General features: G+C 28.6%; 1 protein-coding gene across 1 annotated transcript; it reads right to left on the bottom strand.

Moving 5' to 3' along the window:
- Window positions 1–1,442: 1,442 nt before the first annotated feature.
- LOC122604171 (disease resistance-like protein DSC1) lies at window positions 1,443–13,594 on the bottom strand. The gene is made up of 4 exons (XM_043777067.1): window positions 13,412–13,594; window positions 12,749–13,015; window positions 11,831–12,643; window positions 1,443–2,036 (listed from the first exon to the last, which is right to left on the bottom strand). The coding sequence occupies exons 1-4, from the start codon at window positions 13,592–13,594 to the stop codon at window positions 1,443–1,445; spliced, it is 1,857 nt and encodes a 618-aa protein (XP_043633002.1).

Raw genomic sequence — 13,594 nt, 5'->3', positions numbered from 1 at the left:
CCATCAAGCATACATGCGTATACTGATGCCCATCACAATAACCTCAGTGCCTTTTTTGATGTTGACTGGGCTGGTTGTCCTCACGACCGTCGATCCACAAGGGGATATGCTATATACATTGGATTAAATCTCATCTCCTGGGCTGTGCAGAAGCTGAAAACTGTCTTTGGGTCGTCAATAAAGTGTGAATACAAAGCCTTGGCAGATACGGTTGTCGAACTTACATGGATAAATTAAAAGCCCATCTACATGAACTTCGAGTTCCAATGAAGAACATTCCCACATTGTGGTGTGATAACCTAGGTGCAACATATCTTTTAGCAAATCCAGTTTTTCATTGTGTTGAAGTAGATTTTCACTTTGTTCGAGAAAAAGTTGCAGAAAGAAAATTATCTATACAGTATATTTCCACATATGATCAGATTGCAGATGTCTTCACGAAGCCACTTTCTACAGCTCGATTCCTCGACATAAGAACCAAGCTAAAGGTCGCTCCCCGACCTTAGCTTGCGGGGGGATATTAGACATATTCTAGTTTTCATATATCTAGTTTCCTTATATTACTTTCCATGTATTAGTTTAGGCTATTCTATAAATATAGCCTCTTGTAATCCCTATCAATTAACAATTCAATACAATAACCTACAAGGTTTATATGGTATCAGAGTCATAAAGTCCGGTCACAATTCCGGCCACCAATGTCACAATCTTCTTTGACTGACATGCTGATTCTATGCTTAAAAATACTCGACTGGTGTTCATTAGCCTAATTTAGTATGTGAGGTAGTTGAGGTTGTTGGAATTAATCTTGCAATATGATGAACAATTCACAGGTATGCATATATGAACATTCTATTCGATTGATACTTACAAGTATTGTTCATACAAAAGTTACAGACTTCTCACGGGGTATGTGACCCATACCCATGATTGCACAGACACAAACACACACACACTTTTGTGTACATACCACATATATATATATAGTTTTCTAAGGGGTGCCTTTGAAGTGATTTAACGCTTTTAAAACAACAACTGCTGTCCTAATAACCGTAATTCAGTGACTTGGTTTACACCCCTAACTTTACAATATAATACGTACTAGATACATATAACTTTCGGACTTGTTGTTTTTAACCCAAAGTTTAGATTAATTATCAATAGAAATCAATACAATTGTCATGGAGAATCTCAGAAAAATGAGACCCTCTGTGAACGTTGTGACCAGAGATGTTCAATATCTTTTTAGTCGATACGCTTTTCACCGTCTAACCTCTATAGACGTCATCGTAACAACTGATAGAATTGGTGAACCTATTTGTACGTCTCCAACTCCAAAACTATCTAGCCCGTTTGTAGTGGGGTTTAATGTTTTCATTCTCCTCAAAAAAACATAAAATATAACAATGAATGACGATGGAATACGAAGAACTTAATTTTCATCATTCTTCCCTACACTCGAATGAATTGGGGAATTCATTTGTAAGCTTCCAGCTCCAATAAAAACTAGAAGAAGAAAGGGAGGGAATGGTTTGTTGGACGGATGCCACATCTTCTTTGTAGACAACTTTTGCCCCACACCTAACCACATGCCTCCAATAGTTTGGTATTTCAACGACAAGATTAGCTTCAGTCTTATGAAAACAATTTTCCCCTTCAAAATCATAATCATTGCCTCCATGGAACTGCTCAAAAAATTTATACGGTATATAACCAGTCGACAGTCTCCAATAAGCTCCATCGGATTCATCTTCGGATTCAACTTCGGATTCATCGGCTTCTTCTGTTTCATTTATATTATTATTTGCCTCCGACTTTGAAACCAACATTTCATCATTTTGAAATTTCAAATTTATACCAGGATGTAGTAACATCCTTATTGAAACACAAAAGATAGCAAACCCAATAATTTGAGTTTGCCAATTGGGAGGTAACTTTAATGATATCTTGCACCCATCCTGTTGCGCTTTGCACCAACTTGGAATATTGCTTCCAGGAACATCGATCATCAAACAACCATCAACTGCAGCCCACCTCTGTATCCAACAACCATAAAAGCTAGGTAAGCATCTAACGGAATTGGAACAAAAACTAATGTAGCATGAATGCTTTTTTAGTTATGACAAGTACTTTTTTACCTTTCGTAACTTAGAAAAGTAATTACATGTGTTCTTACAGTAACATCAACAACAACAATACTTAAACCTTACATATTTTTTAGAGCATAGTTAAATAATAATAATAATACACTATCATGACACATGACGACATATCATCTACTAGTATCAAATAAAATTTGAATTAATCTAATCCGCTTAAGATCATTCATTGTTATGAAAGTAGATGGGATATAGTTGTCCCATCCATTCGTAGAACGTCCCTCAAAGTAGATTCTTCCAACTCCAGCACCGCTGCAATTGTGTTTACTAGCTCCCTTCTTCTGTTACTCATGCTGAATACATAGCACTGGCTCCTCTTGCTGAAATCCCAGGCTTCCAAACGCGCCATGACTCTTTTGATGGATACTTAATTTTGTTGCTTATGTGAACCTTAGTTTAGTTGTTATAACCTCACTTATGTATGTTGCATCCAAGAGGGAGGCTCTTCTTATATAGTACGAGAGTAAGTACTCGCGCGTTGCGGCGGTAAGATGGTAGGGTGATAGGTCATAGGTTGTGATATCTTATAGAGTGTCATAACCGAATGCCTTAGCCGTACGGGCTTCACCCTCGGATTAAAATTCGTCGATCGAATTTATATAGAATGATATCTTTAATGAAAGAGCATGAAATTTTAAGAACACATATATAATTTTTATAAGTTACCGATTTACGATTTTTGACATAAAACATTTTGAATGGATAAGAAACATTTATGGAGGAGAGAGAACAATCAGTGATTGAGGTTTGGAGAGGGAAAAAAAAAATAAGTGGTTGAGATTTATGAATAAGTGAGATGGGTATTTTGGGAATCTCACTCGTGTAAAGTTGAAAAAATAGAGGGAACAAATGCTATATAATATGTTTTCAAAAATACATACATGAATTATCACTTTACGAGAGTAAGTGTCCGTGCGTTGCGGCGGTAAAATGGTGGGGTGATAGGTCATAGGAGGTGATAAGCCATACAGTGTGAAAGCCAAATGCTTTAGCCATACGGGCTCCACCCTCTTTTTAAAAAAAAGGTCAAAAGTGTATCGAATGACAACTCTAATGAAAGAGCATGAAATTTTAAGAACACCTATACAACTTTTATAATTTATCGATATACGGTTTTTGAGATAATAGATTTTGAATGAAATGGAGTAATAAAATGATTTATAAGGAGAAAGAAAAAAATGATTGGTTGAGATTTAAAGAGACAGAAGAAAATGAGTGGTTGATATTTACGGGTATTATAGGTATATTAGATAAAGATTTTTAAATCTATCTATAATATAACTAAAAGAGAAGGTTGAGGGTACACTTGGCACCTTTAATCTCCCCCAAAACTCCCTCCTAGCTCTCCTTTCACGTAGAATTTTTTATATTTTATTTTCTTATTTAACATAAAATTATTATTATTATCAGTTTCTTTTAAATAATTAAATCAACAGATGTCTAAATTAATTTACACTTTTTGGTTTTTCGTCACTAATTTACACTTTTAACTTAATTTAAAAATAATTAATACTTGCACAATGTTTATATAATAGCAATATATAGTTAAAAGTTAAAGATGTTACATATCTATATTAATATTTTATTTTATATTGTTACCTGTAATCAAATTAATTGTAATATCTATAAAAGGTTGGATGCTGTAACAGGTTTCTTCTATACAAACTCTTATCATTTAGTATTTACATTTAAATTTCTCAATTCCATTTGAAGTATATTTTTACATTTAACGTATGATTATTTTTTTTTTGTTTCGTATAATAATTCTTATATTAATGATATTGTAAAACCCGTATATATTCTTCCCCTTCTTATCTTTAATAAACAAATCAAGTTCAGTAAATTTCTCAACAAAATTAGTTTTTTATATCACTCTAATTTTATTTTGGGTATTTTGTTTGTGTTTGTTTACTATTTGATTAATTAACTGTTATTGTTATTTTTCATCTCTTTTAATTTAGTTTGTTGTTAATTATAGTTTGATTATGGCTTATTCTTCTATTATAAAAGGGTTTATTCTTTTACATTTGTTTTGTTCATATTTTGCTATTTTTCACCTGTTTTGTTATTTTGATATTTACCTTTGATATATATATATAATATATATATAGGGGGACAATCAATATATATATATATATATATTGAGACTATCCGTCCATCAGACGGGTCTGAAAACTAGTTAGTGGATAAAGAAGATAAGTATATTAATTAGGCACTTCAACTTTAATTGAAAATTTGAAATTAATGCTCCTCATTTTTTTTAATTTTTTTATTTTTGGAATGACATTATATTCTAATCTTACTATTAAATTACACGTATACCTAGAAACCAAGACTCTCAAAAAACTCTCAATCACCCCACAAATGTAAGAAGTGAGACTCGAACCCAAGTGGATCATCTCAAGGTCAAAGACCTTACCAATGGGTCACCAACCCCATTGGCAATGCTTCTCATTTATATTTATAATATATTATATAGATGTAAATATAGATTATAGATAAGTTTTCTTTGAAATTAAAATTAACTATATTAAAAAACACCGCAATTTACGTGTCATTCAATTCATATAAAGTTACAACCGAATCCTCTATGACATAATACTTTTTAATAATTCTAGAAAAATGATAATTAAAACAATAATATAAAATAGAAGTCTTTAAATATATATATATATATATAAAAAGAAATCTTAATTTCAAATGTAATAATCATTGATTATAAGAATTAATACATTTAATAGTTATGGAAAGTAATTATTTTAATGATATTATGAAAAATAATTCCTAAATTTCATATTATATTTTTTTTAATCGATTTTTTTTATTTTTTTTATATTATTTTTATGTCATACATTTTATTAAATTATAAGTTCATATTGGATTTTTATCATATAACGTAATACATATTGGTTATAAATATTTGATTCTACATTGTTAATATCTTACCATATTTAGATAAATGATATTACATATATGAATATGGTGCCTAGAAATATTGTTATATTTAGCATGTCATTAAATATTTCTAATATATTAAAAAATTAGCAAGTAATATCTACATTTAACTTTATACCATCACAAAAGATATAATAAACACACATATCATATTAATAAATTCGGATACAAAACATTTTTAAAAAAAATAATATAATCAAATTTCAATATATCTTATTTAAGCCTATTAATTATACTATAAGTTAGAACGACAACTTAATATGTTTAACCCGGATATTACGCGAATATTAAAGTAATACTTTCTCTAATTATAAAATGTAGGGATTATTTTTCAGCTGTATTAGAATTTATTAAATTAAAACTAAATTAAAAAGTTCTAAAAAAATATATGATATCATCATTTTGATTTAATACCTCTATTCAAAACTTAAACGTCATCAAAAAGTCTAAATTTCTTTAATTATAAATTAAAAGTTATCATTTATCATCTACATCTACAATCTATATATAACAAAGTCCTAAATCTTTTTATAGATGAGTTATTACTTTTAATTATAAGCTTTAGATTTAAATAAGGATGTTACTTTTAAATTTATTATTGGGGAATAACATTATTATTATTTTTACTTTATATAACTAACCTTTATTTAATAATGAATATTAATAGTATTATTTTCTAAATTGATTTGATATAAAAGTAGATTTTAGACTCGTGTCAAATACACGGATATTACAACATTATCAATATAAGAATTAGTATATGGAATAATAAAAGATACTTATACGTTAAAATATAAAAATATACTTAAATTGTTTTTTGAGATATTCAAATGTATATACTGAATCAAATCAAGGCTAAATGATGTTAGTAGAGTTACTTTTATACAAACTTTTCCTAAGAAACAATATCTTAACCTCTTTTTTATCCTTAATTTTATTAAACAATTGACCGAGTTCTGATGATATTTTGCCAAAAAGAAATTTTATTTTCATTAGGTATGGTTCTGAAGAAAAATAAAACAGTTGGTTCGTGGGTCTTCAATGATATCGTGTATTATGATTTATTTGTAGGATTTGACTTATATTTGTAGGGTTCAATTGAATAAATGAATATATCTTAATATATATTATAAGACAGTTGAACTAATGACTTATTAACAAATCACATTGTTCGATTTCATCAAATTGACTTTTGATGATGTCATCATTTAGATAAACTACAAATAAAAAATTCTAATAATCATTATCCAAATATATTATTTTATTATTTATATTAATTTATAGAAAAAGTCTCATTAAATTACACTTTTTTGTTTTCCATCAATAATTTACATTTTTTAGCCCTTAATACTTAATTTATATTTATTTTTAGCCATCAACTTGAGAGAATTTTTTAAAATTTACAATCGTTTAATTAAATAGAAAATTTTTCAACATATGAAATATTTTCTACAAAAAATTATTTCAAAACCTAATGACTTATTAACAAATATTAGATTAGATTTTTATAATTATAAATATTAAGATTTAGTTTAATATTTGATATAAATACAATGTGACCTCTAGATATATATCCCAAACACGATTTACAACAGCGGGTTACTTGAATCCTAAATCCAAATCAATATAAACTTCATTTAAGATTCATTATATCCCTCAATCAAAAAAGTGCATAATTTTCTCCCTTTTTTATATTTTAGTTTTGCATATTAATGTTTAAAGTTACAGTTGTCACTCAAATCAAGAGTCCTAATTGTTATCACATAATATAAAAACAATCTTAATTGTTATCATATTATCATAGAATAAGTGATTGAAAATAAACTTATGCGTGTTATGTACGCGTATCATGATTAAATACATATACTTGAATGTTAAGTACAGGATCACAAATATGTTTATATCTTTTATTCTTAATTATCTTTCATAATAATATCACATTATGAGTACAACTGATTCAAAATATTCTATAATGGAGAAATTATTATATATAGCATGTGGCTTGTGGAATGACTACGACAAACAATTCCATCAATATGTCGAGGCTAATAATAACAGTGACAAACATATGATTATTGTACTACAACTTGCAAAATATAAGACTTAGAATCGTATTTCTTCAAAATTATAAGCTTTTATGACTTAAATGTATGAACATCTAATATTGATAATATCGTAAAATCCGTGTCCAGTGTTAAACACGGGCCTAAAATCTAGTATATTACTGTATGAGATGGTATATATGAGCTATATCTAGATTAATGATAATACAGAGAATGAATATATTCAATTGATATTGTCGTCAGTTTGTTCTATATTTTATTTATATTGTTTATATTTTTAATACGCTATCTGACTACGGTCAAATTGTCCGTGATTTTAGACATTTTGGAAGTTTGACATTATATATATATGGCTATCATAGCCAAGAGAAAAAAATAACTTTGTCTTTTAATCTCAACCTTTTAAAATAAACTAAAAACTTAATCCTCACCATTGGAAATAAAAACTAATCTAGGCAACTTAGTAATTACCCTCAAGTTTTTGCTTTTAAACATAAATGCTCCGTTATCATATGAAAGAAAGTTTGATTAAATATTTTTGTCATGGAAAGTAAAGAAATCATCCATATTTTTTTTTTGAATAGCAAGTTTTTTTTTGAATAGCAAGAAATCATCAATATAATCTGCAAAGCCGAAGTTATTTATAAAATATCTAAGTTATTATAGTTGAGTTATTTATTTCATTGGTGTATTGTATAATTTAAAATATTATAAAAAGGATACAATTTATCATAATTGAAAATAAGTTTTTAATAGTAGGATAGTACGTCATTTTAAATAAAAAATTAAGCAACAAAAAATGTTAATCATTGTGTTTACTTGAACGTATTGTAAAAAAAAGCCATTTAGCTTATTATGTTTATCAAATTAAAATTCTTTTGAACAAGTTTTGCCAAAATATTTCAACATTGACTTTATATTATTATGAAAAATCCATATAAATCTGAGTTTCGAGTTGTCAGGTTAAATGGATTGTTGGGTTGATTTCAGGTCAAACATGTTATATGTCATTTGGGTTATGGGTTGTGTTGGTAGATTGATTTTAAGTCAAATGGTTTGTGGGTTGTAAGTTGTCGAGTTTACGGGTCAAATGGTTGACGGATTGACTTATAGATTATTTATAAATAATTAATCATAATTAAAAAGATGGTTTTTAGATTAACATAGTATGCCATTCTAAAAGAATGAGCAACAGAAAATGAAAAAACTATTTGTTTAACCTATTTATAAATCAATATGTTTACGTTAACCTATTGTAAAAAAAATATAAATCTGTTTAGCTTATTATGTTTATCAAATGAAAAAACTCTCTTGAAGAAGTTTGCATTTTGAAAAAGGATTTTCAGATATGATTTTTTTTAATGAAAAATTCAAAAATTTGGATTAGCTGGTTGTCTTGTCGAGTTTTATATTGACGGGTCAAATAAATTGGTGAGTTGATTTTTAAGTCAAACGGGTCATTTAGGTTGTGGGTTGGTGGGTCGATTTTAGTTCAAATAGGTTGTGGGTTGTGAGAAATTATATATATAGGGTAACACTCTAGTGAAAACGCTTTTAAAATAAGACGATGAGAACAGTTAAAAACATCATTTTGATGCATTAAAAGTCCATTAAACTAACATAGTGCATTACTAACTATCATTTATTTAAGTGTTTAACAACACATTGATCCGTCAAAATAAAAAAAAACACGTTTTTTGTTTTGTGCATCCATCTTGGATGCATATTCTCAAAATGATGCATCGAACAAAAAACGTGATTTTTTTTTATTTTAACGGATCAATATGTTGTTAAACACTCAAAAAATGATAATTATTTATGCACTATGTCAGTTTTTATGGACTTTTAATGCATCAAAATGTAGTTTTTAAGTGTTCTCATTTGTTTTCATTTTAATTTGGTTCTCATTTGATAGCCGCTCTATGAGAAATTATATATATATCTATATACATAATAAAACAGTAGTTATCCTGACATTTTAAAGTCATCCACCTCAAATTAAAATTATCTCTAAACATGCCACATAGGATTTATCCTACGTGGCACCTCCATATTTTTTTCATACTAATAGATTTTAATTAAATAATATACTTCGTAATATAATTATACATATATTTTAATATGGCATATAGGAAAAACATATATATATAATTTATATTTATATTTATATAAATCAAACATATATAAAAAATCACGACTAACATTGCATGACATTTTTTAATTTTTTTATTTTAATTATAAATACTTCATAATTCATGACTCATAATCCATGATATTTTATTACCTTTTCTTTCTTTTTTTTTTCATTTTCTATTTACTATATACACTTCATAATCAAACTATATATATTACGTTCAACACTTACACCTCAAATTACATAGCCCTTTATAATAATCTATCTATACATATATTAGGTTTCACAGTTTTCTTCGTTGTTAATTTATCATAATCATGAAGTATTTTTCAATTGGTTTTTAATTTATAAAGTTATTCTTAATAATCTATCTATACATATATGATGTTTCACAGTTTTCTTCGTTGTTAATTTATCATAATCATGAAGTATTTCTCAATTGGTTTTTAATTTATAAAGTTATTCTTCTGCCGTATACCAATCTATATATATATATATTAAAACAGTAAAAATTCTAGTCTTTTAAACCCTTCTTTCAACCTAAAGCTAGCTTTAAACATTGCCACATAGGATTGTATCCTGCGTGGCATCTCCATACTTTTTTTACAATATTTATCTTATAACCTCTATTTATTCTCAAACCAATGTAATTTATTTTATTAAATATAACATAAAATATTAAATCAAAACTATATACACAAAATTAAAAAAAAAAAACTCAAAACTCATATTAAGATATAAGAAGACGTCCAATACATCTATTATTTTGGCAATGATATTTGACAAATAATATTATTTATTATAATATATACAACTTTGAAGACTATATCAAATTTTAAAATTTATTTAAAAATATTATTAGGTTATACACGACCAAACAATGTTGTTGTTTCTCCTTCGTTCTCTTGGCCGAAACCTTAACCAAAATTGGTTATTCTAGCCACAAAAAATGTCTATTTTATAATGATAATAGTAGTTATTTTGAGTTTTACAAATGAATTTCTTGATTGTTGGAGATAAAATACTTTATTTTCTAATTGTGTTTAGGATTCTTTTTTCCCGTCACTACATAAGGTTTTTTCTCCATCTTTTCAGCATAACTGGAAGCAAAAACTATAATGATTTTCTCCTATTTATCTTATTAGTTTTTTACTTATTCGTATTGTATTTATGTGTATTTTATATAACTAAATTTTTGTCATGTTTAGTTTTTTTACTTTGTATATATTATTTCGTTTGATGAATATATAAATATCATGCTACATTATCGATTTACATTTGATTTGTTGATGATATCAAAATATCTTAGGTTAAATGTTGGTGTGTAAACACTATAGTATGTTTAGTAACTGTGATATCGACATGTCAGAAAAGACAAAAGATGACCAGAGTAATCCAAGAATTAACCATTAACTATAACATAATCAATATCAACATAATAAGCCTATAGAATAGCTATTTATTAATGCATAAAATAACCTTTTTAACTAGTCGCGCATCGCGCGGGGTAAAATATCTAGTATATATAATATATATATATATGGCTACCAAAGCCAAGAGAAAAAAATTAATAATTTTGTCTTTTAATCTCAACCTTTTAAAATAAACTAATTAAGATCTTTTTATGTTTTCAATGTGTAATACATATATTAATTGTTTACCCGGTCACCGACCAAGTATTGATCTAGTTACCCTCTAATCACGTGCATTAAGTGTTTGAATTTGAAAGATAGAAACATAATTTAACAAGTTGATCTTTTGGGCTCTATAATTAAAGTACCTGACGGATTTTTTGTTCACAATTAATATTTGGGGTTTTTACTAATTAGGGAGGTGAAGTGTTGATAGTATTAAATATTAGTGTGTATAAATTGTGATGTATGTTTTTGTTAGAGTTCTTTTCTTTCCTCGCTATACACAAGTGTGTGTTAGTGTATGTAAAATTGCCTAAGAGGTATAAATATCATCCAAATTTCTTCATAATTATATACATTGTAAGGTTTTAGATAAAATAAAATAAGTATTAAAGTAAAACAAGTAAAACAATAGGTTTTTCTTCACTGAAGATCATCATGCATCATGTAAATTATCGTGCATCAATTGGTTCATGAATCTTCGTGCATCAATTTAACCATGATTTAAGGGTCAAGATTTTGTCTTACTTGTTTTATTTTAATACTTGTTTTACAATACACAACCCCTATATCGTAGATATAGACGGTAGATTAGCAGAAAGATAATTTTGGAAAAAAGAACAAATTATTTTAAGATGGCAAATAAGCCCCCAACTGAGCTTTTAGAATCATAATAGACGTTTTAAAAAGGTAAATACTCATGTTAAACGTTTTTCCATCGAGTTATCATCATAATAATAATGATTCGAGAATTGTAGATACATTAGAAACAGATCCATTATGTTATTCTATGGTAAATTTTGATATTTTTCGATACGTTTTTGAAATAAAGTTTAGAAAACAATTTTAATTCGATAATTTTAAGATAAAAGAGAGATGGTTGACCTTAAGGAGAGATTGGTTGAACATGTTATCCAAGTATCTTCCACTTTCTTTATCTCCTAGCAGTTTCGCACAACGTAAAATTTGTATCTTATTCAAACACTTGTACAATTTTGACAAATCTTCAATCTTTTCCAGCAATCCGCAATCATCTACTGTCAATACTTGTATTCCTGTTGGGAGGCCATGTAAAGTTTTAAGCCCCTTGCAATACCTGATGAGGAGGTGTTTAAGACCAGAAAGATGGGAGATGCTTTCAGGTAATTGGATTAATTTAGAGTTGAAACTTATATGTAATTCTTCCAAGGCAGAAAGTCCACGAAGATTTTTGGGGAAATCATTGTCTCCGAGATCATTGCGAAGATATAACTTTCTCAAGTAACAAAAATTTGTCAAAGCATGAATATGAATGGAGTCTATGCGAAGGGTGTTGAGACATTTTAACTCCTGAATTGAGTTTAGAATGCTCTTAAAACTTGTTTTTTCAAGACCCATGTTGCTAATATCTATATTAGACAGATTAACCATACATGGTGAGAATTCTGAGATTATTTTAAGAGACCAACACGCACGCAAAATGAGGGTCTCCAAGGATTTCATCTGGAGCACGGATGGGAAACACTTGAGTTTAGAGCAACGAATAATCTCCAAGTGAAAAAGCTTCTCTAGACTCCCCACAGACTCATCAACCTCCACCATATTCTCACAACCATACAAAATCAAACTCTCAATATTCGGTGCCCCCGATACATCTGGAAACCTTTTTAGGGACCCACAAAAATGCAGGTGAATGAATTTCAAGTTCTGTAGCATAATCTGGGAGGGAAAAAAAAAGAGAGCAGGAGTTAATTAACATGCTGGGATCTTTAATACAAAAGAACTTCTGATGTATAAGATATTTGATTTCCATGTACTATATACCTTTTCCTCCTTCCATAATTGTTCAATTTTGCCATTCTCCATTTCAAGCCCAACTATCTTATTCATGTGTGCCAAAGGTAGAGACGAGAATGGGTAAAATCTCCAACAAAACCAACGTAACTCATTAGGGAGAAAGGGAGGTTCACAAGAAGTGAATTTTCCGTTACATGTGAGTACCCGGAGATTGTTCATGCTTTTAAAGACATCAGCACTCAAACTCTGCTTCAAGATCCATGGGGCCACTATGCCCTCGATTAATTCGAGTTCCTACACGGAGTGTAATAGCTGTGACTTAAAGCTTTAGCATTCGTTAATTTTAACTAAATTACATTTCATTTATCAGTTGGGTTGATTGATTTAGGTAACTTGTACATATGCAATTGCTGATGTTCACTACCTAACAACTGTTTGAGTGCTTTTAATTAGCATGATTAAGTCTGAAAATAACGTAAGAAAATTCATAATGTTAGAACAATAAGACATATAATCGTATATACAAGTGTTAAAGTGTGAAAATCTAAGATTTAAAACTAATTAAAATTTACAAAAATGATTTCCAAGTCTATATGACCTTACAACCCTCGTAGGCATCGCATCGCAACCTAATTTGGCATCGCATTTAGTTAGCCTCGCACGACCTCAATGACCCTGCAGATCAAAGACCCTTGTTCCAACCAATAGAAAACTGGTATTCTCACCCACAGGAGGTGTCAAACAATTAAAGATTGAACAATTGACAATAGTGGTGGTGGCGGCGGCAATGCATATGATGGTGGCAGCATCATCAGATAGTGGTGGAGATGTAGAACTAGATCTAGATCTACAAAATACATGGCTAAGATTCAT

Source organism: Erigeron canadensis, chromosome 6, assembly GCF_010389155.1.
Source record: "Erigeron canadensis isolate Cc75 chromosome 6, C_canadensis_v1, whole genome shotgun sequence".
Lineage (NCBI taxonomy): Eukaryota > Viridiplantae > Streptophyta > Magnoliopsida > Asterales > Asteraceae > Erigeron > Erigeron canadensis.
Note: the sequence above shows the minus strand (reverse complement) of the source record. Positions and strands in the feature narration are given on the sequence as shown.

Bases quoted from the DNA above. Each gene is read 5' to 3' on its own strand.
- LOC122604171 (XM_043777067.1), bottom strand. From the start codon at position 13,594: ATGAATCTTAGCCATGTATTTTGTAGATCTAGATCTAGTTCTACATCT. The intron at 12,644-12,748 runs GTATATAGTACA...TTTCCCTCCCAG, and splicing joins AATTATGGAAGGAGGAAAAG to ATTATGCTACAGAACTTGAA. The intron at 2,037-11,830 runs GTCAACCATCTC...TGTTGGATACAG, and splicing joins TCAACCAATCTCTCCTTAAG to AGGTGGGCTGCAGTTGATGG.